This window comes from Aspergillus affinis (assembly GCF_023601865.1).
Source record: "Aspergillus affinis strain CMG 70 chromosome Unknown NODE_1_length_919884_cov_86_970707, whole genome shotgun sequence".
NCBI classification, from domain to species: domain Eukaryota; kingdom Fungi; phylum Ascomycota; class Eurotiomycetes; order Eurotiales; family Aspergillaceae; genus Aspergillus; species Aspergillus affinis.
Window position 1 is genome coordinate 859,053 of NW_026515782.1, and position 25,345 is coordinate 884,397.

At 52.6% G+C, this 25,345-nt stretch overlaps 7 protein-coding genes across 7 annotated transcripts; 4 read left to right on the forward strand and 3 right to left on the reverse strand.

The window, feature by feature from the left end:
- Positions 1-2,410: 2,410 nt before the first annotated feature.
- KD926_004193 (putative autophagy protein Atg13) lies at positions 2,411-5,549 on the forward strand (the record flags this gene model as incomplete). Its single annotated transcript, XM_053097397.1, has 3 exons — positions 2,411-2,641; positions 2,713-2,811; positions 2,931-5,549. 3 exons carry the CDS (start codon positions 2,411-2,413, stop codon positions 5,547-5,549), a joined length of 2,949 nt encoding a protein of 982 aa, XP_052961334.1.
- Positions 5,550-6,784: 1,235 nt separating this feature from the next.
- Positions 6,785-9,048, reverse strand: KD926_004194 (WD repeat NOL10/ENP2 family protein; the record flags this gene model as incomplete). Its single annotated transcript, XM_053097408.1, has 2 exons — positions 6,785-8,751; positions 8,832-9,048. 2 exons carry the CDS (start codon positions 9,046-9,048, stop codon positions 6,785-6,787), a joined length of 2,184 nt encoding a protein of 727 aa, XP_052961335.1.
- Positions 9,049-9,545: 497 nt separating this feature from the next.
- On the forward strand, positions 9,546-14,254 carry KD926_004195 (uncharacterized protein; the record flags this gene model as incomplete). The annotated part of the gene is made up of 5 exons (XM_053097419.1): positions 9,546-9,587; positions 9,641-9,929; positions 10,002-12,869; positions 12,929-13,579; positions 13,635-14,254. The coding sequence occupies 5 exons, from the start codon at positions 9,546-9,548 to the stop codon at positions 14,252-14,254; spliced, it is 4,470 nt and encodes a 1,489-aa protein (XP_052961336.1).
- Positions 14,255-15,062: 808 nt separating this feature from the next.
- KD926_004196 (pre-rRNA-processing TSR2 family protein) lies at positions 15,063-15,629 on the forward strand (the record flags this gene model as incomplete). Its single annotated transcript, XM_053097430.1, has 1 exon — positions 15,063-15,629. The coding sequence occupies one exon, from the start codon at positions 15,063-15,065 to the stop codon at positions 15,627-15,629; it is 567 nt and encodes a 188-aa protein (XP_052961337.1).
- Positions 15,630-16,111: 482 nt separating this feature from the next.
- On the reverse strand, positions 16,112-18,317 carry KD926_004197 (translation termination factor GTPase eRF3; the record flags this gene model as incomplete). Its single annotated transcript, XM_053097441.1, has 2 exons — positions 16,112-16,168; positions 16,230-18,317. 2 exons carry the CDS (start codon positions 18,315-18,317, stop codon positions 16,112-16,114), a joined length of 2,145 nt encoding a protein of 714 aa, XP_052961338.1.
- Positions 18,318-19,297: 980 nt separating this feature from the next.
- Positions 19,298-21,098, forward strand: KD926_004198 (RanGTP-binding protein; the record flags this gene model as incomplete). Its single annotated transcript, XM_053097453.1, has 2 exons — positions 19,298-19,311; positions 19,367-21,098. The coding sequence occupies 2 exons, from the start codon at positions 19,298-19,300 to the stop codon at positions 21,096-21,098; spliced, it is 1,746 nt and encodes a 581-aa protein (XP_052961339.1).
- Positions 21,099-21,613: 515 nt separating this feature from the next.
- On the reverse strand, positions 21,614-25,232 carry KD926_004199 (BSD domain protein; the record flags this gene model as incomplete). The annotated part of the gene is made up of 3 exons (XM_053097464.1): positions 21,614-21,909; positions 21,974-22,933; positions 23,264-25,232. The coding sequence occupies 3 exons, from the start codon at positions 25,230-25,232 to the stop codon at positions 21,614-21,616; spliced, it is 3,225 nt and encodes a 1,074-aa protein (XP_052961340.1).
- Between the last annotated feature and the right edge of the window lie 113 nt (positions 25,233-25,345).

Here is a 25,345-nt window from a genome sequence, read left to right on the forward strand (position 1 = left end):
TAGGAAACAAGCCAAAATGTACCAAAAAATAAATCAATAAAATAAGAAGGATTCAATAAAGGGCTAGGGCGAGATCGAGAGACGAGATTAGAAGAGGACTATACATTACAAAAAAAAAACCCAAAAAAACCCCAAAAAACCCAAAAAAAAAGAAAAAAAAGAAAAAAAAAAAGAAAAGAAGTGAAATGAATGAAAAAAAGCAATGAAAAGAAAAGCTAGATCTCCACAAGCAAACAAGTCAATCCTCACCTGCCAAACCCCGGAAAGGAAGAGACAGAAGAAGAAGACAAAGGTACAGCTGAGCTGCATTACCAGCTGGCGCCAAACAAGCGTGTCCAAGTCTCTGGCACTATTCAGATGGGCTCAATCGTAGCCCCTACGTAGAGGTTACTCCAGACGGCCATCCCAACCCAAATACCGCCGCAAGTGCGTGCATAGGCAAAAGAGGGAGACGGCCAGGGATTGGCGGTTGGCGGTGGAGCGAAGGAGGTCAAGGAGTCAGAAGCCTAGACGGGGAAGTCCTGGAAGCGCCCTTCTGCAAGGTCGCTTACTGCGTTGTTATCTTCCGCGATCCCAAGGAAGTACCCAGGAGGTCTCATGCAGCCTTTGCCATCCCGGCGCAGCGCATGGGCGCTTGTTGCCCGGGTTTGACCACTCCCAGATCGCAGAGTATGCTGGACGCCGATGCTCCGTGTAACTTTGTCCAGGAAAGTACAGGAAGTAATGAGTACTGAGTATTGAGTATAGTACAAAATGGAGCAGAATGGGACCGGATTGTCCTGGATAGTTCAGTTATCCACTCTCCACTTCGTTACAGTGAGGCGACCAGTCCCAGCACCCTGGGCGACGGTCCACCGGTCTCTCTCCATTTCAAGGGGCTTAGAGTCTTGGACACTGGCACACGTTGTGTCGAATTTGACAGCTGGTTAAATCTCCTAGATTATTGTTCCGTCTCCAGTCCAAGGGGAAAGGCCTAAACGGGATTCCGTTGAGGGCCGGAAACGACAAGGAAAGAAGAAAAGAAAGAAAGAAAGAAAGGGAGAGGAAAACGGCGGGTAACAAAGGACCCTGTCATGCGGGTGGATTGATCGCCCTGGCGCAAGCGGTAACTTTTCTGCTTTTTCTGTTTTTGAGAGCTATCAAGTACGCAGTAAGAACTAAGAATAATGAGTCAGTTGGAAATATTTTGTACCGTACACTGGAAGTACACAGGAAGACCAGACCCCGTGCCAGTTGTCAGGGATTCCACTATCAAACAGGTAATAACCTACCATACCTATCCATGATGGAATGAATATGGAGGGCAATAACGTGACAATACGTCATCCAGACATGTGCACTTTCAGGCGTGACCCGGACACTGAATCAAAGTCCTACCAGATTGATCATCCTCACGCCTCCAAAGGCTCTCCAGGAGTGCAGGGAGGTAAGTACATAGTACTCCCAAGAAGAGCGAAGGCCTGTGGAGAGAGGGCGGTACCTGAGCTAGAGGCGGTAAATACGGAACGATACCAGAACTACTGCAGGTGCGCCTGTCCTTTACCGCCTTTGACGATTGATTGATCGTAGTACTATACAGACAGGACTTACAGCAGATATCCCTTACTGGTGGTGACTGGTTACCCAGAGCAATCTGAACTTCTTATTTTTGGATGAATTTATTTGCTGAGATTAAATCGTTAATTTAATTTATTAAGTTAATAATTATTTTTTGTCTTCATCGGTGGCACCTCTGGTCAGGCTGACTGACTGACCGCTTGCACACGAACCGTCGAGTCACCGGGTGTGCGTCACAGACTTGGTCGCTCCCGTACCGCTTGACTTACCTCCTCCTGTTTCATCCTCCCCTTCTCTTTCGCTCTTTCGCTCTTTCTCTCTCTCTCTCTCTTTCTCTCTCTCTATCTTTCTTCCTCCCCTTTCTCCTCTCCCCTCTTATTTATCTTCTTCTGGAATTTTGAATATCATTGATTGTCATCATGATTCCCTGAATTCTGCCTCCTCTCACACCGTGAGGACGCCCCCCAGAGACGACTGGTTCCCGCCTAGTCGTTCGTTAATGCGGAGAAGCTCGCAAGGTTGTCTAGACCGCATGCTCTCCGAATGCTCCAACGCCCTGTTGCCTGAGCCCTTTGGCGTCTACCTTCAATCTTTCCTGTGTATGCCTGCTATCTAGGGCGCTAGATAACCCCGTCTGCCCCTCTGCTGCCTTATCGCCCGTCTCCACGATTTTCTTTTGGGTTCGTTAGCATGGACCGCGGCAGCGCATTCGTCGCTTCTCCGTTTCCTTCCTGATTGAGAGATCCGTTGCGTGATAGCCCGACCCTGGTGTCGTCACCACCACCACACTTCTTATAGGAGACTTTTTTTTTTAACATTTCAGAGACTCGCCGGTCCTTTCTACAGACCGACCATGCATCAACATCCACGGTCGCCGGCGCCGCAAGCGCCTGCCTCGAGCAGGTCGAGCTTATCTCGTTCTGCCGATCGCAGAGACCCCGATTTCCGCCCGAATTCCCCCACGGCCGATGTCCGCATACAACATAGCAGAGGCCTGGGCATTGAGACGGAGCCTGCCTCGGAGCAGTCGCAGAGTACCCCGCCTGGAAAGGAGGCGCTGGCAAAGCTCAATCAGATCATCTCGGTATGACCCTGAATCTTGGATCCTTGGATGGACAGTCTGCTGATAACTCTCCTCTTTCTTTCCCCGGGCAGAATTATCACACTAAAGCCGCCTTGATCATATTGCATTCGCGAGTCGAACTCCCACCGTCGTTTGTCAAGGGCTCCGACGCCCCGAAAGTGAACCGCTGGGTACGTACCCCCATATCCCAAGGCTGGCTACGTTCAGGGCGGCGCCCTTTTCCAACCTCACAGAGCGCCTCTTATCTCCCAGAATACTATGCAGAATACTGATACCGCCGCTTCTGTAGTTCAATGTCGAGATGGAGGATACGGATGCTCTTCGAGAACAGTTGCGGACGTGGAGGATATGTGATGCGACCGAGAATCGACCCCCTCCTTTAATCATCGAAACCTACCTGGATACGGCAGGTCTCACAAATAATCAGAGTCTTGTTGCATTAGATGAGAATGGGAAGCGATGGGATGTGCTTGAATCTCTCGCAACGTCACGAGAGGCACAGCCCGTTCGACCTCCATCTTCCAAATCCGATGATGTCATTTTGGAGCGGTGGAGAGTTGAGCTGGGAGATACGTCCAACCGGCTCCCAACTGATCTTGCTTCTATCTTGCCGACGATATACAAAAAGAGCATCGTGCTCTTCAGATCTTTATATGCGTATTCCAAATTCTTGCCCGCTTGGAAGTTTGCCAAACGCAATGGACGGCTGCGGGCCAACCCGGCCCTACGCATCAAATATAGACTCCTCAGTGGCAAAGCTCCTCAAGACACCCCCAAGCCGGATCACCTGACTATTCCTCTCTTTGAAGGAAATAATAAGGTGGTGGAAACGTATAGTTTTGGGGTCACGGAATCGCCTGCTGGTCCATTTTCAGTGCAAGTCACTTATCGAACCAGTTGTGACTTTAGAGTGGACGATGCAGAGGCTTTGCTCAGCTCACGTTTCATGGGAGCTGACGATGAAATCTTTCGTCCATCGTTACCGAACAAAGAGTTGCATGCCAAAGCACCGAATCCTGAACTTGGGTCGGTACCACTGGAGAAGAGAACCGTCGATGATCCAGACCCAAGCCAGGCGTACGGGAGCCTGTCAACTTTCCACCATGTCGGACCTACGACAAGTGCAAGCCCAATTTCCGCGCTCCGGGCTGCAAGGAATTCAGGCACGTCGTCTCCCTCCCCGCCTGGCTCCTCTTCTCGTCGACCTCTGTCCATGGCCAAGGCTAGTCCTGCCGGCCGTGCCGCTGTCCTCGCCGGAGAAGGCAGTCCCGGGATTGGAAGACGACCGTCCATTTCCTTCCAACCGTTCAAAGCCCCGCCGCTATCTGCCTCACCGTCGTTGGTCGACCCTCCACTTGGCGTTTCTCCGCGCTCGGGGCCAGGATCGCGCACCGAGGCTCGGACTATGCCTCCCCCATCGATGGCCGCGTCGGCGCGCAGGTCCCTAATCGCGGCCCCGGACAATGCCATTGCCTCCTCCAACTCCGCGTCTCCGCGACCCGCTCCGATCTCGAGATATAGTAGCGCTTTCAGCCATCGCCGAGGTAGGCCCTCTTCCGGTGGAATCAAGGCTGAGGACGATACCTCTAGTGGCAAAGCCAGTGCGACGTCTTCTGCCCAGCCTGGCTCTGGCCTACTCGCAGAAGCAACGGGCACGAGTGCAGAGTCCATCCATGCGGACGATGAGAATATCTCTGAGTTCTTGAAAATGCTTGATTTGAAAAAGGATCTGTTAAACCCTTCGAAGTCCACCACTCTTGACGCTGCTGCGCGTAGAACCACTGCCACCAGTGCCGCTTTAACCCGATTCCAGCGTATGAGAGATTCGAATGCAGCTCTTTCAGACTCAATGTCGTCTTCCTTGCTTTTGCAGCGTTCATCCAATTCTTCGAGCAAGCAGCTCTCGGGCGTTCCCCCCATGGTGGCCGGCACATCCATCTCCACGGCGTCGTCACCCGGAAAGCCAATATCCCCTCATACGCCACACACTCCGGCCATCCCCTCTCGCCTCAGCTCCAACAGTATTGTCGATTACAATGACCCCAATCACCCCGACCAACGGGCCTTGCCTGGAGAACAGGACTCCTCCCTCGACGAGAACAGCGATGGAACGGAGCGAACGCCATCCGCCGTGAACCCAATCGACATTCCCACGTCGCCGAGGGTCTTCCCTCCCGTCTACCGTCGCTCTAGCTCTGCCGCACACCGCCGCCGCACGATCGCTGTTGACGAAGACGAGATCTTCCCCTTCAACATGCGAAGCGTGAGCTTGGGAGCCGAAGAGAGGTCTAATCTCAGTCTGAGTGCACTCCATCGGCAACATGAGTACGAGACCAATGAGACCAACGTGGACCAAACGCAGGAGCAGCTGCGTACTACGCCGCTGACCGATAACCCGGACGTGACTGCGACCTCAACGGCGCATGATCCGGCTCAGCATCGAAGTTCATTAGCCTCCGGAGCCACAGTCGCTTCTACATCGTCGACCCATCACCACGTATACCAACCACGCTTTAGCAGTTCTCGTGGTCGAGGGTATTCCGGTGGTCTTCATTCTCATTCTCTCAGTTCGGGCTCGAGCAGTCTCGCGCGTGGAGCCATGGTCCCGCCGTACGCGGCAGACCGTGACAATGACCGCGAAGGGACCGGGAGCGGCAGCAACAGCGGAACTTCCGCCTTGGATGAACGCCGCGGGGCTGGACGACGACCTAGTGCCGGTCGTGGTGGACCTCCCCAGCCAGCGGAAGAGGATGAGCCCTTGCTATTTGCGATGAGCGATTTCGGCGCCTCTCGCCGCAGTTTCGAAGAGGGTCGACATGGCAATCACTCCGCGGATACTGGTGGTTCCAGCGCATCTAGACGAGGCAGCGGTCGGCGAGGAGGATTAGCAGGATTTCACGTCTGGTAGAATATACCACATCGGGTCCTGAATGTGAATACGCTGCTTTTTCTCGAAGTCACTTCTCTCTCTCCCTCTCCCCCCTTCACATTCTTCCTTCCTCTCTACATTTTCTTTACATTCTTGGCATTTGAACAGGATTCAGCCTACTACCGCATTTGATCTTATACCACGTTTTTGATTTTGATTTTCTTCTCATCCTTTCCTCGTGCCATTTAAGCCAGGGCAGCTGTTCTTATAGACTGATACGCGCATGCGAGCAACACCGTGATGAAACAAGGTTTGGAGAATAGAAATGGCACGGAGGCTTCGTTCTTTTTGGCTGTTTTCAAAATCTTTTTACCTGGGCATCTTGCGTTTTGGAGTCTAATATCGCCCTTTTATTTGTTTTAGATTCTTGTGAAATGTTTTTACGCTTGTTCTTGTTCTTTCTCCTTTTAACCTGTGCATTTTTTGGTATGTAATTACAGCATCCCTATGAGTATGATTTGGTTTTTTGTCTTTGATGATGCCCTATTAATAGGTCTGGAGTTGGATGGATTTTTGCCTTCTATTTACTATCTATTTTGATCTATTATCAGAAACAGTGACACAATTTGAATATCTTGGTCAAAATTCTTTCGTCCTAGAGTTTTTCAACCTCTTTTCTTGGCTGACAGATAGCTGAATTGGTGTAACTAAATGATTGAACTTGTATAAACTTCAAGGCGTAATGCAATTCTTTTGGTTCTAGGTCATATATACAGTACATTATACACAGGATCCAGCTTTCCTCTCGTACATATCATTCGTTCCATTTGCCTTTTCCATTTGTCGTTTAAGGGGTCGTCCTAAACGTCCTTGTTTGTGAGGACTCGAATAAGATCTCTGACGCCACCGACGTATCCAGGCATTAGGTGCGCTTTCCCAACTAACTATATTGAGCGGGTGAGGTCAGCACCAACAGTGGCGGTGCAGAGGCAGCAAGCCCGAGGTAAGCGGAAGGTACAGGATAAATGCTTGCAGGACCGCAGGAGGGCAGATACTCCCTGCACTTGATAGGTAGACTCAAAGGTGTTGTAGGGAGACCTGGTCACTGGGAACAATACGTTGTGACGAGAGAAGAGACTGGGAAATCCTTCCATCGTCGGTTCCAAATTTCATTAAACGCCTTGTTGCTTTTTGGTTTGCTTTTGCTACACAAAGTAGGTAGGGGTATCGATTGGAACATGGAAACAAGGCTTTTTCGTAATAGATGCGATGAATCACATCTTTCGGAACGTGTTTCCGGATGCGCTTCGTCGCTCCTTTGCCTTGAAACTGGTCTTGTCGAATTGTGGTGCCGCCGGTGCTCGTTTGGACGCCACACGCGGCGCGAACGTCACTTCTCTCTCGCCGACCACGCCGCCGCCGCCACGGCGCGCAGGCTTCTGCTTGCCGCCCATATTCTGCGCGCGAGAACCGAAAGAACGATCGCGGGAAGAGTTGGCGGCGTTGGAGGATGAAACCTGCATGCGCGGGTGGGACTTGTTGTTGCGCTTGTAGGACGAGGTAGAGAACTTGTTGGAGGGCTTTTCTTGGACGGGCTGTGCTTGCTGCTCCCTGTCGGAGTCGGAGTCGTCATCGGAGCTCGAGCCCGGCACGTCGTCGATCGCTTCCTGCTCCACGGCCGTGAGGCCTCGCTCCTTCCGGGTGGACTGGTCGGGAACGGTGCTGGGGTTTTGCAGCTGAAATTCGCGAGAGGTTTCGTCGATGGCGAAATCTTCGTCCTCGAACAGCTGGGTGAAACGGCTGTCGCCGAGAATACCCTTCCGTTCGGGCTCGGGCTCGGGCTCGGGCTTGTCGGTGGTCGCAGGGGCATCGACCATGTCTTCGTCGCCGCCACGGTTGAGCACGCGCTGGGCCTTGCGACGCTCGCTCTTGTCTTCGATGGCCATGAGTTTCTCGGCGAGTCTCTTGTTGACTTTGACGGCGGCCTTCTTCTTGCCGCGGATTCTACTCTCACGCTCCTGGTCGATTCTCTCCTTGACTCGCTTGGCGCGCTGTTCTTCCCAGATGTACGGGTTGGTGATCAGACGGGCCTCTTCATACAAGCGCTGAGCCACAAAGTAACCGTGCATGTAAGGACGCAGGAGATTGGTCCGGCCAATCAAGTGCTCCAGGTTCAGAGTCTTCAGCTGAGGAATAGTCAAGAATTTGTAGTTGTCGTAAACCGAACCAGCCTGGCCGGTGCTGAAAGAGTTGGGATCGTTGGGGTCCTCGGCCATCTCTTCCACCAGGTTATCCAAGAACGAGCACCATCTGGGTGCGGGGCCAAGTTGGGGGATGAAGAACGCATGCTGCTGCCGGCCTTCGTTGGCGGTCAAGAGCATTCCGCTGTCCTTACACCAGGCGACGGAGTTGATGTCGACAGCAGGCTCCACAGACGTCCAAGGAGTGCCATCCCGCGGGTCCCAAAGCTTGATGATCTTCTTGTCCGCCGACATAATTTTGGGTTCCATAGTCTGCTCACGGGCGGATGTCGATGGCTGAAGGAATTTGAGCGTGTGAATGGGGAAACCGTATCCTTGATCCTTCTTAAGAAGAGGAACCGGAGATCGGAGATCGTAGAGGTGAATGAGACCGTTGGAGGATCCAGTTCCGAGAGTCAAGCCCGAGCGATGGAACTCCAGTGCCGTAATCTCAGACCGCAGATCGTCGGGCCCTGATTGTGTAGGTGGTAGTAGAATGCCCGCTCGGCCCTTGGCTCTGGGATCCCATAGCTCGACGGTTCCTAGCGTGGTTCCGAAGGCCAGAAGACCGTGACTGTCCTCGGCGATGGCTCCCGTGTTGACCGCTCCCGTGTTGATACCACCCTGCAAAGCTCCTCCGCCGGTCGACGTGAAATCGTCACCACCGACGTCGACCTCGAAGCTGCGCATGTAACGACCCATTTCGAGGTTCAGTCGGAACACCTCACCCATTCCATCCTGGTTCACACCGACAGAGGGAATCAACGCATCCGTGGAAAATTTGTCGTAGATCAGGTCACGGCCGTAGCGGGGAAGTCTCGTAGTGTAATGACATCCGGCGGGTGTATGGAACTGAAGGGAACGGTCGGATTGCAAGTGGAGGGATTTTGAATAGTCGGACGAGAGGAGGATGAAGGTTGTGTTCAGGGCATCCGTATGACGAGCCCATGAAAGCGACAACTGCGGGAGATGATGGGTGTGAATTTGAGGTTTATAGGTACCTGGATTGGACGAAGTTGGTCAGTCGCAAAGAATCTCAAATATTTAATTAAGAAAGTTATAAACAGTTGAGAAGACTCACCCGTGCTCATGACCCATTCGCCATCTTCACTGACCCGAATACATTGGCTAGCTTCCTCGAATTCGAAATCCTGAAGCAGCTCGACTCGATTCGCATACTCCGGATCATTTTTCAAACTGCGCTTGCGTCGTCTGGCAAGCCATTCTGGAAGTGGACGAGCGGTATTCGAGCCGGATATGGTGTATACCGGCACCTCAGACTGGTTGGAAAGCTTCATGACGGCGCTGGTGCACTTTCCTGGAGTCGCGATCAACAAGACCAACAGATGGGAAAATGTAAAGAAAAAAAAAAAAGTTATCGATAGGGACGCCCACGTGACCCGGTGGGCGTGACCCGGCGCTGATTGGGCGACACGGGCCCAACCAACCTCCGTTTGGGTTTCGAAGGTCTGCGATGCAACAACATTCCCTCGGCCATGCTATCGCCATCCTCCTGCCCATTTCTCCTTCCCGAGCGGTCTTGATCGCTTCATTTTACTGTTTGTCTTATATCTATTCTTCCGGTACTCCCGCGCTACCCGACTCCGGCGGTCGCGATGACGTCGAAAAGCTGACCAATCTGCTGACCTCGATAAGTTCCATGGGCTATATGGATATGGGATATGGTTACCTGTCCAGACACTCCTGGAGATGAATTCGCTCTCAGAGTCTAAATCTGCCCTCGCTATTGTTAAGAACTGCCCCCTCTTCTCTGGGGTCCAGAGGTAAATAAATCATGGACTTTCCCGGAGGGTCCATCACAAACATACGCGTTATTGTACGTAAATCCGCCGTCGCATCTCCGCGGTAATCTCTAATGTGACCCCCCAGGATGGATTCTCCAACATATATTGGAGGATATATACGGAAGATCCCAGTATCACGAACCAGCCAGGCGAGGCGCCTGCCAATGGTTACACTATTCTGAAGCATCTTAGCCGCCTAAAGGATCTCGAACTTCGACTGCGGAATCTAGAGTGCTTGGTGTCGAGCTATCCGAGGCGGCTGGGTCTATGGGTGTTTTCCGCGACTCCGGGTTTTGAGAGTCTGGGCCCACTCTGCTCACGCGAAGGTAAAGACGAGCAGAATCGCCTTCTCGTTGGCGCAACCACGTTGAAAGGTTCGTAGTTCCCCGCGCTGGCACCTATGCATTGGCTCTGGAACGGGATATGCGCTAACATCGTAACCTCAGTGTCCGCGTCGGGCAATATTACCGCCTGGGATATTGTCAAGAACCTTTCAAATGACCCCCAAAACGCAAGTGGGACTCCCGCTGGGCCGCAACGCCCCCAAAATGCGGCCGGTACACCCACTCGGCGCATGGACGGGTATAGCAGCTCGGCGACTATCTATGCTTCGTTCATATCGGCCGTTACTGGTGCATTGAATCTCCAGTTAATTCGGCGCAACAAAGTCATCCCTCTTGGATCACGTAGTCTGTTCACGATTGTGGATAGAGAGTGTTACGAACACCTCAAGACCGCCAACAATGACCCCTCTCCATCTTCCGCCCTCACTACGCTGCAAGTTCAATTGACCTCTGCGGGAAAGTTAACCGTCACCTTGCAAACGATCTCCCAACCCGGTATCCTGCGATTACTTCAACCTGGAGACGATCTCGCTGGCCTCCAAAACCTACCCTCGGGTATAGACCTTTGGTTATCTCCTAGCGGATCAGTTGCCAGACTCGTCACCACTACGCCCGGCTCAATAGATCCGTTCTCTCCATATCCATCGGGCGACGGCAGTGCAATTGACGGCAACGAAACTGCCCAGCGCAAGCAATGGAAACTCACTGTTCTAGAGTGGCTCAAGAACTTCGGACTAGCAGTTGATTCGATCGAGGAAACTGTCTGGGTTGAAGTAGAAGTTTGGGAACCGTTCTATTCCAGATTGGCCGGAGAGACTATGCGCCCAAATGAGGAAAACACCTTTTCGCTCCCTTTGAAGCGGATCTTATGGCCTGCGATATATTGCTTCAGGAGGGTAAAGTCTTCTACCTCAGAGCGCAGGCATGATTATCATCCCATGGCGGAGGATCCTCTAGACTTTGCGCAGAAATGGCGTGGGATGGAAATACCTGAAAATAGCGATGCCACTCCTAAACCAGCTCCCAATCACCAACAGCAGGCCAAAGAACAAGAAATTCCTCTCACGAACCTCACTGATCCCCCAGAGGCGCTCGAAAGCCTTTCTCGTGCCTCTCAGTATCCCGAGCTTCAAACAGCGAGTCTTGTATATCCGACGCCGCCGGATGGGGCGGTCGGAATGGGATTGCACGCCACTGCCCCCTCAGACGGTCTCGTTGACGACGCAGACCTCGGATTGCTTTTCTCGCATACCCAAAACAAGCAAAAAATTCAAGACAACATATCTTTTAAAGATCGCTCGGATGTGGACGTGTCAACCGCGTTCGGCCCAACCCCTGGGCTCACGGTTGGATCGGGATTATATGACACGAACGACGATGACGATCTGTTTGGTGACATGAATGAGAAAGATTTCGGAGCTAAAGGGATCACTGATGTCGACTTTAGCTTTTTCGACGACCCTGGATTTGATCGTATGGCCGGTAGTGCACAGCATGTTGTTCAAGACATGTCCGATGTGATAGAACCCAGCGAACCAGAAATGCAGCCTGATCCTGTTGATATCATAATTCCAGACGTCCCTGCACCGCAGGAAACACCGATCGAGCATGCATCTCTCCCTGAAATGAGTCCGTTACATGAGCAGACACCAAAACCCACACTTCAAAAGACTCCGGTTAACGACAATTTGGTGGGCCCCTCCTCTCCTGATGAGAATAACCAAACAATCAGTCCTCCTCTCAGTCCAGTGGAAATCAAGAAGATACTGTTGCCTGGACCGGACGGGGAAAGCCAGTCTCCTCCCAGACATTTACAAGGCCAGAGTTATTACAATCCCGTCGCTTTCAAACAGAACATGTCCAATTGGGATCAGAAATATGGCGCTGCTGGCAAGTTCTGGTTTACAGCCACAGACGCAGGGCCCAGCATGGAATCTTCTAGCATTCAGGGTGACATACCGACTATTGGCATACCTCGGCGTCACAGAAAGGTTTCGACGGCGGAGGCCAATTCAAAAACTTTTGATGGCCAAGCAAGCCCACCGGGTGATGATGACCAGGAGCCATGGCAGGTTTCCGACTCCGACAGTGATTCAAGTGACGAAAGCGATAGTGCTGCCTCAGAAAGGGGGGCTTCCCCGGCTACATTTCCAACCCGCAAAAGAAAGCGCGCTCGCTCTAATTCCGGTAGCTTGATTGTCCAGGAAAAGTCAATAGGAGAACCTGATCAAGAGTCTTCCGTTCCCAAAGCCGGGCAGTCGATCTTTCTCGGCAATTTTCTGTCCACATTTTCCGACTGGTCGATGACAGGCTACTTCTCGTTCCCCGAAAACCAAACCTTCCCCGTGCTCGCTCGCAAAGATCTACAAGTCCAGGTAGCCCAGATACTAGCGGACCAAGTTGTGCAATCGTCATTGGATCATAAACTTGATGGACGCGTCGGCATTTCCGACCTTGGTGACGGAGCATATTCAATACGAACTCTCCTTAAGGACACCGAGTTTATGGATGGCATGGAAAGGCTTGATTTGAACGGTTTTATTTCTTTACAGGATCATAACCAATCACCTCCGCCCGCCAATACTGCCACTTCTCGCCAGGCCTCGCAACGTAAGGAGGCAGGAAAAGGCTCAATATCAAAGCTATATCCACCCCATGTGCGCGTCCGCCGGGGCAAGGAATATTTGGAAACTCTGCCTCCTGCGGTCACATTCTGGGAAACCTTTGGTTTAGAACCTGCTTTTGGTCCCAAGGATGTCGCGGCCTATTGCATCTGTCCGCAAAGTATGACAGAAGCGGCCGATGCATTCTTAGAGCGGATCAGCTTACTTTACTCGAGTTGTAATCTCGGTGTACATGCCCGAGGGGACAAGTCTAATGGGCTGGATCAGACTTCAGGATCATGGAATATTGAATCATCGGATTACCCCTCCGCGATGCAATCTCTGAAAGGGATATGTGAATCACTTGGTACGTCGCATGGCCCGCGATCATCTCATTCCCACGATCAGTATCCTAACCATATGCAGGGATTGCTCTTCAAAACATTCCACCCAGCAAAGATAATATTGTTATCTATATGATAAATCCATTCACCCATGCTGCTTCAATGGTGGACTTGTGCACTGCTTTTTGGAGTCTATTCCAAAAATATGCAACTGATCCTGAAAAACAGCAATCTCGTCTACTCAACGAAGTGGTGCTGCAGATCATTCCCATGGACTTTGTCGTGTCGACCGAATCCTTAGTTGTTCCCCCACAGGTTGAGTATCTGAGATTGGCCTTGGAGGTATACAGCCGATGTCCACCGAAGAGTGCACAGCCCAGTCTTGTCAACTGTGCACCCCCAATGCTTCTAGCGGAGCCTCTTCCAAGGAGTCTTCATTTCAGACTCGCATCTGAGAAATCTTCGCCGCTCCAGGAAGGCAAATGCCTTCACGTTGCATGCTCCAAGAGTCAAGATCAGCGCTGGATCAGTGTGGCCTGGTCAGACAATACCGGATCTCTCCAGCGAACTATGTCATATAACCTGCGCTTTCGGGGTGGGAGTTCATCTAGAAATGTTCATGATATACGAGGCGAGATCTGGGGAGCAACGAAAGATATAATGGATCGGATTTCGGCACGCTGGAGACTCATACTCGTGTACACTGGACCTGTGGACCAGGACGAGGTCGATTGTAAGATGATACCCGGACACAACCCCCAACCTTGACATGACTGACAACGTTATAGCATGGTCGAACCTTGTTGAGCAGTATAACAAGACGATTACAGTGCCTTCAGAATTGACAGTCTTGAACGTGAGCGCCACACCTGATCTCTACCTCGAACCTCCATTCCTCCCGATCCCGATGAGCGTTTTCAATGCCCAAACGAGCTCCACGCCCGTCGCCACACCAAATCCCAGTGTTCTCTCCCCTGATCAAACCGGCAACGCCCCTACTCCCCCAAGCGGTGTCAATGCCCCCACGCCTACGGAATCTACGCTAGAAGCTGAATCGGAGTCTTTGCTCACTGATATCTGTGACGAATCCTGGGGGGTGATCCTTTCCCATCGCCTCAACAGCTCCCCGCACCTAACCGAGTACCGCCCTGCCTTGACCAGTGGGTATCTACTTCGTCGCAAGGGCGCCACTGATGGCGACGGCTTGTACGCGCTCACAGTGAATCTCATATACACACAGCGACACCCTTCAATTCACGAATCACTCCTTCGCGAAACACTGGGGATGTATCGCGATCTGGCCACCCTGGCCCGCGCCAGGGGGACCTGTGCTGTACAGCGCAGCACGATGCCTTGGCACATCTCCACTGCCATTCGAGCCCAGGAACTGTTGAGTTATGTCTTGTAATCTACGACTGTTGCTTTTTACTTTTCGGGGGACCATATCAGGTAGATTAGTGGTGTTTACGGTGTTTCCTTTCTGGCTACAATACCACCTTTTTTTCCCTCCCCTCGTTCGTTTGTCTGTATATTAGGCGGTTCTTGTGTGGCGCATACAAGATTGGATATACCAGGCGTTTTCGGGTCTTGTCTTGACCATATAACCTGAAGCATTTGTATTGATGGGCATTCTTCTTCTTTGTGCATGGGTATATATTTTTCGAGACTGAGTACCATAGTGGATTTCCAAGCCACCACTGACAGTTGAGCAACTTGACTGATTGCATCATATCACATACTATGATCTCTTTCGAATAAACTAAAAAGTAATAAATAAATAGCTTAAAAATGTTCTGCAAAACCCAATCTGGAAACCCCTCCAGGCCAGACACCAGATCACATGACCTCTCTTATCATATCTAATCTCCCATCGATAAGGGATTCGATCTCGGAGCATCGAGAAGGGAAAAAAAAAAAAAAAAATTTCAGATCAAATCAACCTCCAAGGTCCACGCATCCTCTTCTTCGCAATTGGTCTTGTGCCCACCTCCTTTTTAATCTAGACCATCTCTACGATAGCGCTTCGCACAAGCGACCAATTGATTCCTATCATTTCAACCGGTTCTTGCACACACAAAAACCTCGACCGAATCTGAAAGAAATCTGAATCGACCCCGCCAATCCAACACTCCGAGCGAGCGAGAGAAAACATCACGTTCACCTTGCTTTACCTTTACCTACCTACCTACCTAAATCCATCAACACAAACCTCCAAAATGGCCGACCAACAACAACAACAACCCACCTCCGCATCCACCTACCTCGACATGGGCATCACACTGGCCATAAACAACTGGCCAGCGATGAACCTGGCTGTGCAGTCGAACTGGGGCGGTCCCACATCAGTCGACAAGCGGGACTGGCTGTGCGGCGCGATCTCCGAGATGCTAGCGGAGCGACCGGAGACGGACGCTCTAGACCTCGAAGACGTGTTCGAGCAGGTGATGAACGACGAGTTCGACGTGGTGGTGGACGACGAGAGTGCGGTGCCCGTGGCGGCGCAGATCATCGAGTTCAGGGACCAGACGGCGCGTGGCGAGTTCGGTGTCATTCAGGAGATGTGGGAGACGTGGCAGCAGAAGATCGCGGCGAAGGGGGGTGCGGCGAATGCGGTGGAAGGGTTTAAGAGGGGGGAGGATCAGGCGAGTGATGATGATGATGAGGACGAGGAGGATCAGGATATGGGTGATGCGCCGGCGTTGGTGAACGCTCCGAGGGAGAGGGTCGAGCCGGAGATTGATGATGACGGGTTTACGAAGGTGGTTGGGAAGAAGAAGCGGTGATTGAGTTTCTGTTATCTCTTCATCTCGCGCTCTCCTTTCATCTTGATGTTTGTCCGACATTGGGCAATCTAGGAGCTAAAAAATTGGGATCTCAGGATTTCGGTATAGACATTTGACTCTGCATGTATGGATACCTATTTATGAAGACTATTGTTCCTTACGAACCTCATGATTGATGTGCTGGGAGTTTGAATGCCTCCTTAATTTATACAGGCAGTGCAAAGCTTTTGAATGTGAGAACCAATCACTTTTTTAATTCCAAGCGAAAGCAAGGACTGATATCTATACGAAAAGCAAGAAAGAAGTAAAAGAGAATTCATCATCGTCAACCAAGGCAGGGTTAGTCCTGAGATATCGTTACCCAGCCTCTGCCCACCCATCCCTTCCTGTCCACAGCCGCAACGTGAACTCTCCGCAAGATCGTTCAAAATAATAGACTCGTGGTATCGAAAATGCCAACAGGCTTTCTAATTCATGCACGTTTATTTATCTTCGTTCATGATCAGCTTGGTGACCATGCCGATGGCAACAGTTTGTCCCTAATAATTATACGTTAGCATCGTCATCCTCTAATAGAATCAACTGCATAGGTAGGCTTACCTGGTCACGAAGAGTAAATCGTCCCATCTGGTTGTAATCCTCAAAGCGCTCAACGCACACGGCACCGGCGGTGCTAGTGACATCGAGACGAGCAATGATGGTCTGGCCCTTGTTGGCGAAAGGAGGAGGACGCTTGCTCTTACGTCCAGTACCGGGCTCGCACTTGTGCAGGAGAGCGCCAAAGGTAACCTCTTCCACGGCAGAGTGCACGTGCATAACGCAGCTGTAACCGGCAGTAAGGATGCTCTTCAGGTCAAGGATACGAATCTTGGCTTCAAAGCTCGACACGGTGTGAACCAGACGCTTGGGCGAACACAGGACGAATCCAGGGAGAATATCTTCTTCTTCCACGCCACGGAGACGCATGCGCACCTGGTCACCGCAGGTAGCAGTAGCGATCTCATCCTCAGTTTCGCCGTAAAGGGCCGCAATCTGGATCTCCGTGCGGTTGGGCATCATGATACAGCTGGCGTTCTTCTTGACAACACCGGACTCGATACGGCCTTCACACATCGTACCCATATCACGGTACTTCGCCGTGATCGGCATCATGAAAGGTGCATTAATCTTACGCTCGGGCATCTTCATGTCCGTCAGGTATTCGATGAGCGAGGGGCCATCATACCAGGGCGCGAGCTCCTTCGAAACACGGTCCTTGATACCGAGAGTTCGCTGGGCGGAGATGGGCATGAAGGTAAGGTCGTCCTTCTTGTAGCCGAGAGCCTCAAGGAATTTGGACACCTTGACCGTGCACTCATCGAATCGAGCCTTGCTCCACTCGACAGTAGGGTCGTCCATCTTGTTGACAGCAACGACCAGCTTCTTAACACCCGTGTTGCGCGCAAGCAAAGCGTGCTCACGGGTCTGACCACCCTTTTCGAATCCTGTCTCGTACTCACCCTTACGGGCCGAGATAACAAGCACACCGACGTCGGCCTGCGAAGCACCGCCGATCATGTGGTGGACATACGACTTGTGTCCGGGGGCATCCAGGATAGAGAAGTGTCGCTCAATGGTTCCCTCCGGCGACGGCACATCGACCTTGAAGTGAGCACGGCCAACCTCGACCGTCTTTCCCTTGGCACGTTCCTCGTTGGTAAGATCCAGGGCCCATGAAAGGTACCAGGTCTCACGACCGGCTTCCTTGGCATCCCTCCTGTACTTGTCCAGAGTTCGCTCATCCACCATACCGGTGACATAGAGGATAGATCCACCCAAAGTAGACTTTCCAGCGTCGACGTGTCCAATGAACACAATGTTCACGTGCTCCTTCTTTTCACCGTAGATTTCCTTCAATGTCGAATCATCCACATCCGCCTGTTGCTCCATCGCGACGGCGTTCGCGTCACGGGCAGCCTTGGCGGCTTCACTTCGCGACGGGCTCGATCGACCAGGGCTAGAGCGGCCCGAAGGAGTAGGGGAGGATTTGCCGCTAGCCTTCTGTTCCGCCTTCTTCTCGGTCTTATCGATCGCCTTGCTGGCGGTCACCTTGTTGGCAGCGGTGGCAGCCTGGGGACCCTTGGAGTCCCCAGGAGTAGCGGCTCCCGAGGAGGGGGTGTTCGAAGAAGGAGCCGGGGAGGGGGTGCCGATGGAGAGCACCTTCGTCTTGGGAGCGGCGGGGGAGTTGCTGGCACCGCCGATCGACAGAACCTTGGCCTTGGGAGGGGCAGCGGCGGGCTTGGGAGCGGGTTGGGCAGGCTGGGTGTTCACCGGGGCCTGGGGCTGCTGAGGAGCGGCCGGGGCAGCCTGGGCAGGCTGCTGTTGATTGAAACCGGGGTATTGCTGGTAGGCACCGGGTTGCTGACCGTAGGCACCGTATTGGCCGTAGGCTTGTTGCTGGCCATAGCCCTGGTATTGGCCATAGGCCTGCTGGCCGTACTGCTGGCCGTACTGGGGGAAACCGCCATATCCGCCGCCAAAGGACTGACCGGGGACGAAAGTAGCGGCACCAGGCTGGAAGGAAGCGGCGCCGGGGTGGAAGGAAGGCGCCTGAGCCTGAGGGCGATATTGTGCGTTCTGGTTCAGGTTGACGCCCTCGGTTTGCCGGGAGAGTTCATCCTCCCACGAGTCAGGGGTCTGGTCGGCCATGTTGTAAGGGAAACACGTAAGCACGCGGACAAAGCAAGACCACTAATGAAGGACGAGAATCAAAGGAAAGGAAGAGACGGGGAGAAGAGAAATAAAGAACCGGCCGGCTTGAAAGGCGGCGGAGGGGCGCTTCGATTCTTTGCGCCTGATTTTGCAGCCGCTGACTCAGCGCTTCCCCGCCTTGGGCGTCTGTGGCGTCTCAGGCGCCTGACCCTCCTTTTTGCACTGTTTGCTTTGCCTGCAGCGGCGCTTTTTGTCCGTCCTGCATCTACAAGACCGCAGTAAACAGTCCATCTCTCGCCCTCATTTGTCTCTGTTCTCCTGGTTTGCAGCGAGAGCACACCATCTTGGATTCAATTCCTTCCCCTCTTGCACATGGGCTTCTACTGCGTTCCCCAGCCACGGTGGGTGGCACGTTATCGATAAGAGTCAGGCACCGCACGGTTTCAGTGCACTCCGATTCTCGACTCTTCTGCTGCCCAAACGTCCTGGTTTAGATTGCGGTGGCAAGATGGATGGCTTTCTATCCCGAGTATGACTTCTGTCGCCCAATTTCAACAGAATGATGTCACTAACGCCCCGTATAGCTTACCCAGCAGGCAATGAATTATGCCATCCGGTAAACCCCACCAATCCCGGTATGCGACAGTCAGGATCTTAAGCTGAACCGTTCTTTCTAGCTCGGGAATTGCTATTACCGCCAAGTATGCTATCAGTCAATCTGGACGTTTGTTGAAAGTGGGTAGGCCCTTATTGTATTGACCGTATATTCTGGCGGAATCTGGAGCAAGCACGGCTGACCATTGTGTTACGTCGAGCAGAATGTGGACAACAGCGAGGAGAAAGATGAATTGATTACGTTGCAGCAGCGACTTGAGAGCAAGATCCAGGCAGGTTCTTGCTATCTGCATTTAGCTTGTATGCAGTTCGGTTTCATAGTTTGCTAACCGGAATGAAAGGTCATTTCCCCCGCCATCGACATGATCGAGCTGATGTAAGTAATCGGATATGATTATATTATCAGAACCAGCCGTGCTAACCTTCTCTAGTGCTGCGCGTGGCAACACATCTCTAGAATCTGCGGTATCACTGACCAAAGCTCTACGATGGGACATTCAAGCTCTTGGCCAACGGTTGGCGAATGCGGCTGCATCCGAAGAGCAATTCCGAAAAGGAAGCAAGTCTGCCGCTAGTCGCACTCAAAACGATGCGGAGATCAAGCTCATTATCAAGGACATCAGGAAACTCTTGATACGAATTGAGGATGCAGTGCCCCTCATGAATCTGGCGATCACTGCCTCTGGGGCTAAGCTATCAACTAATTTACCGTCATCCATTTCGCCATCCAGATTACTACAAGCTAGCACTTTTCTTATCGCTGGTGACACGCAGTATTCAATGTCTCCTTCGCAGGCCGTCCAAATCGGCCCTACCTTCACTCTGTCAGTGTACATGCTTTATGCGAGTCATCTTCGGCCACATGACGAAGATGGGATTCGCGAAACGACCTGGAAGGAGGTCATGCACAAAGCCCGCCTGAAGCTCCGACGAGTGCCTATGGACCTGGCTACCAACCCACAGGCGGCACAGAAACGTCATCTGTACCCCGCTGAGGCAAGGGTAGATGAATTCGCCTATCAATTGCTGATAATCGAGGATTTGGACGACGGGCGGGTTCACACGTTCAATGACGACGAGCCTCGTCCAGAGAGCTATGAGGACGTCAAGTCTGCCGGACTACGGGAAATACTCCCCATTCACCAAATTTCCAAGATATTCTATGCCGACACGGGCAAGATATTGAATATCAGCACGGACGGCGAAACGAACAACCCCGTGTTACTTCTGAAGCGAGACGTCAACGCTATCCCTCCCCGACGAATGGTAGAGCGCGAAGAGACCGCCTACGACACTCCCTCCGATGAATCCGACACCGAAGAAGGAGACGACGATCAAGCGCAGCTAGACGCCCAGTTAAACGGAGCGTCTGCCCCTTCCATGAACGCCAGCTTCCACGAGACCTCGGTGCCCGATGAATGGCGCTTACCCAAGGATCTCGACCCCGAATGGATCGCTTTCGAAGTATACAACGAGGACGAATCATCAGACGATGAGTCCGACGATGAACCCCCCAAAACGCCCGCCAAAGAGTCATCCTCAACCTTCGACCCGGAAATGATGGCCAAACTCTCCCTCGACCCCGGCAGCAACAGGTCAACTCCCTCCAGCCACAAACACCAAGACATCTCCCGCCCTTCTTCCTCGTCTCAAAACATCGCCACAGCCACTGTCTCCAACCCCCAATTCAACAACATCCGCACCTCCCTCTCCCTCCTCGAGATCCTCCTCCGTCTGATGTCCCTGCAGCAATTCCAACAGCAATCCCACCTCTCTATCAGCGATGAACTCCTGAACTTCTTCCTCGAAGAGTCCGCCACCACTGGTGCCGGCGGCGACGAGCAACACCGGCAACGTCTTCGCGCCGACGCCCGTCGCAGAGTCGGCTGGGATCCCTACGACGAAAGCCCCCTCAAACGACGCGGCGAGGAGTATCAGTACACCTGGGCCCCGGATGGCACGCCGACGGGGTATCCCCGCGATGGTGCTGATTATCCTTACTCGCCGAGTGACCGCGTGCGAGGGTTCCATCTCCGCTCTAGGGAGAATACGCCGGAGACGCCGTTGCGGTCGCGACGCTCTACCCCGGCGCGGCCGGACGTGCGTCAGCCGAGTTCGCTGCGTAGTTCGTCGGTTCGTCCAGAGGATGCGGAGGGCCGGTGATTGTTGGCTTGCTGCGGAGGCTGTGCGGAATGAATAAGAAATCATAGGTTTTATGGACGTGTTATGAATGAAGTCATGTGTGCGCACGCATCTCAATAGAAACAACTGAGTTTGTAAGTTTATGCGACTGCAGATTAGCGATACCAATAGAGATTTGTCTTAGAGTATGTTCATGATTGTAGATTAGACTTTATTTCGAATCAGATCGCAAGGAAAAGAAGACAAGACCAGATATACGCAATTACTAAAGATCAGTGAAAATAATTCAATCGCTAGAAAACGAATATAGAAAAAGAAGAGAGAAATCCCCATCACGCCGTAAATTAAGAACAGAACAACAATCCAGCGCCGTAGAACACCACTCCGTATACCGTCACCCCGTCAGATCCAGTTGAAGCTTCGCTCGGACCAGCCAGTGGTCAAAGGGAATCGTCCACATGGCACCTGTTCACAAATGATCTAGGTAAACCGATCATTTGCTCTATATGTCGCATGCACGAGTTCGATTAACTCCCTTACTCCCAGTCCTCGTCGCTGTCGTCGTCCTTGTTCTTATCCTTGGGGCTAGCGGGGGTTCGGCTTGTAGCACCGCTGACGACATCATAGCTGGATTCGCTGTCTGCTTGGGATTGCTGGTCGTTGGAGCGGCGAGGCTCGTTGGGCTTCAAAAGGTTGTTTTTCTCGGTGGTGGGAGCCGAGCTCTGGGCTTCGGTGGGCTTGTTAGGTTTTCCTTGGGGAGTCGCAGGCGAGTCGGTCTCGTCGTCAGAGTCGTCATCCCAGGCAACCTCCTCTTCCTCGTTCACGTTGGCACCTATAAAGTTATGATTAGCTATCGCAATCCTGAAATACTAGCAAAAAGAGAGAAAGAGGCTTACCCTTAAGGAGTTCCTTGCGCTTCTGCTCCTCAGTCTCAATCACGAGACGAAGGAAATAGTAACGGCACCAGAACGTCGCATACTCAACCTGCTCAGGCACAACCTTCTCCATCGCAGCCCTGAGTTCAGGATACTTCTCGAGGTCGGCCGCAATGGCGCTAGTCTTGGTGTCCACGTTGAACTCCTTCTGGAACGTAGGCCACTCATCACTGACCGGGTCCTTGGTGAAGCTGTCCAGGTTGGAGTGGATGACATGGAGCTGGGCCTCGAACCGCGTAGCATGAATGACCCGCTTGCCCTCCGAGTCCTTACTCTCGAACAGGATCTTGTTGGAATCCGTACCCGGCGGCACAATGCTCACGGCATCCCGCAGCTTCTGGCCGATATTCTGTCCAAACCGCAAGATGGCCTCGTCAGCTGCCTCCTCCGCCTTCTCGAGCTCCTTCAACCGTCGACCCGCTTCGGCCTTGAAGCGAGATAGGAACCCCTCGCCTGCGTTGGCGTTTGCGTTTGCGCCCGCACCATCCACGCTCTTCTCGCTGGTCTCTCCTCCTTCCGCGGCCGGACCCTCTCCCGCGCGGGACGCAGTAGGCGTAGGTGCCTCATCTGACGTCTTCTCGGTGCTTCCTGGAGCAGCGAACGGCGTACTGAGGGACAGACCGCGCGTGCGTCCGACGATAGTCTCCCTGAGGTCCGAGAAGCCCTTGACCGCCTCTTCGCTGGCAGCGGCATATTCCTGTCTAGCGCCTTCGTAGTAGCTCTCGCCCTGTTTGCGAACGTTGTCCCATAATCCTCCGATGCGGGCACCCCACGGGCTGGCGGAGAATGCGCGGAAGGTTTCCTGCAGCTCGGTGTTCAGGTCGACGTTGGGTCGGTCGGCGGGGGTCGACTGGTCCTTGGCGTCTTCTTTCTTGGAGGCATCGTTGGAGGTGAAGATCTCCTCCTGGATGTGGTCATAAGCTATATCCATGGTTTGTGGGGGCACAGTATGACGTTGCGATCAGGGGGTTGGAATTCGAGGTAATTAAATGAGGCAGGGGGACGGAAGTGAAGAATGACGGAGGGACCGTCAGCGTTGCTTGGATTCTCCGCTTCCGTTCCCGGGGCTACGACGGCCCGAAGCCCCGCCGATCTACACGTTGCTTATCGTCATCATCATTTATGGAGTATGTAGATGGTATCATATTATCTATGTCGGGTTTTATAGTCATAAAATCTAGCGGAGGTATTATCATGTATATGGCGTTTCATACGGCTCTCCCACACTGTCTTGACTGCCCAACCAAAAACCTGGCATAGACACGCTTTCCATGACGCTGGAGGTGAGGATCTGACCCTCTGACAATATACCACCCTGATAGGAGTCCTGCTTTCGGCCTTCCCCTCGAGGGAGCTTATCAGCTGGTTGTGAGGACTCGACCTGTACCACTGCATCCTGGAGCCTGGGCTTGAAGCGCGTTTCCCTGTTGGGCGCACTGCCATCTTCCTGTCGGGCAATGGGTGAAGATTCGGGAACGATCTCGGTCGGCGTTTTATCCGCGTCTTGAGACTGAGTTTGTGATTGAGTCTGGGTTTGGGTTTGGGTGGGCGTCTGTGTTTGTGTAGAAGGTATACAGTTGTTGGGGTCTGAAAGTAATCGCGGTTTCTTCACAGGCGTCCGCAGTTGACTCGACTCGTTCGGGAAAAGCTCGGCCAATTTCTGCGTGTTCAGAGTAGGTATCGGCTCGAGCGGGAACTGCGTGGCAGGCTGCACCCTTTTGTAATAAACAGATGCATCGGATGTCAAGTTTTCCGAGTTCAGTAGACCTGAGTCTGTTTCCTGTCCGAATGGAGGGACGGGCGGGGGCGGGAGGTATTGTGAATCATCATTTTCCAGATCGTCATCTTCCTTGCTCTCATCATGCCCAAGATCAACTGACTGTCGTTTTGTGGGAGACCCAAGAGGGCTGGACAAATTGTCCTGGGAATCACCGTAGTCGGATTCGGCGTCAGTTTCATATACCACAGTGCGCTGGGTGGTCGAGGGGGGCTTGTTCGCTTCATCGGGTTCAAGGTCGCCCCTCTCTAGAGGTTGCTCACTTGAAGGATTGGGTTGTGTGTCGAAAACATTAACGATAGGATTTTCAGGTACAGCGTGTTTCTGTGACAGCGGAGAATCCAGCATCATGGGTGGCGACGTATCACGGAACGGTGAAGCATCTTGGTTTGCATTAAGAATATCTCCCTCTCCGCTGTGTTCATGCTTCGGTGATTCCTTTTTTATAGGCATATCAGCGGCCAATAAAGGTGGCCTTTTCAGCGGAGAGCGGGTTGCACTGCGGAATTGAGAAGAAGAGATGATAGCTAGTCCGGGACTTTCGGGTGATTGTGAAGAAGGTATTTCAGACCTCCGCGGTTTCTGTGGAGTAACTGGCTGTTTCAACGATTTCCCATCTTTCCGATATGCCACCGGCTCCGAAATCTTATTTAGCTCCGGGCGGTTTGGCTTTCTTCTCTTCAGCTCGCTTGAATACCCCTGCCCAAGATTGGGGCCCAGTCGTGCGTCTTCCGCAGCGGGCGTGGGCTTCCTGTCGGGTTTCTGCTCATTCTGCTTCTTGGGCGTTTGATACGTATACTCCAGCTTCACTTCATCATCCGGTTCGATCTTCAAGTAACGGCGTACATAATCCATTTGCGTAAGAGTCTTGTGCTGTTCTTTCGACTGCGGCTGCTTGCCCTTCTTCTTCCCCTTGACGCTATCGTCACTCTTTCTTCGATTCCGTTCGGCATTTCGACCACTTTGGTTTGTAGAATCACTCTTCCTGCGTTTTTTATTGCTCCCTGTATCTGTGTCGAATCGAACGCCCCGGCTTCGTCTCTTCTCTGAATTCGAATTCGAAGGTCTATATTCGGTATCGTCCTCAGAGTCGTCGTCTAGCTCGATCACCTCGCTAGTCTTACGCGCATAGTTTTGTTGTCCGTGGTCCCCGATATAGTCGAGATCATCGCTGGACGGGACATTCTGCGACACGGGCGTCACGAAGTCGATCTGGGTGAGGGTCGGTTGGCCCTGTTCACTGGGCCCTGTGTCCCTTCTAGACGATCTGAATGTCGAGTTCGACGACGCGGGGGTTCCGTGACTACTTCCCCTCGAGAGAAGGCTAGTTCGTTTCGATCTGTCCGACACCGTTGAGGAGCGCCCTGTCGCAGGCTTGTCTGGGGTGCGGAATCGTTCCGGATTGGGTCTGGACGTTGTACCGGTTCTGTCCCCTCGCCTCATCGCGGTTCAAGATCGAGAAAGCCGTTTGGAGATTCGTAAGAAGCCATAGGGTTCGCAAGAGTGGCAAAAATGGTGGTGGAAGAGATGGGGTGGGCTTTCGTTGCTTACTGATG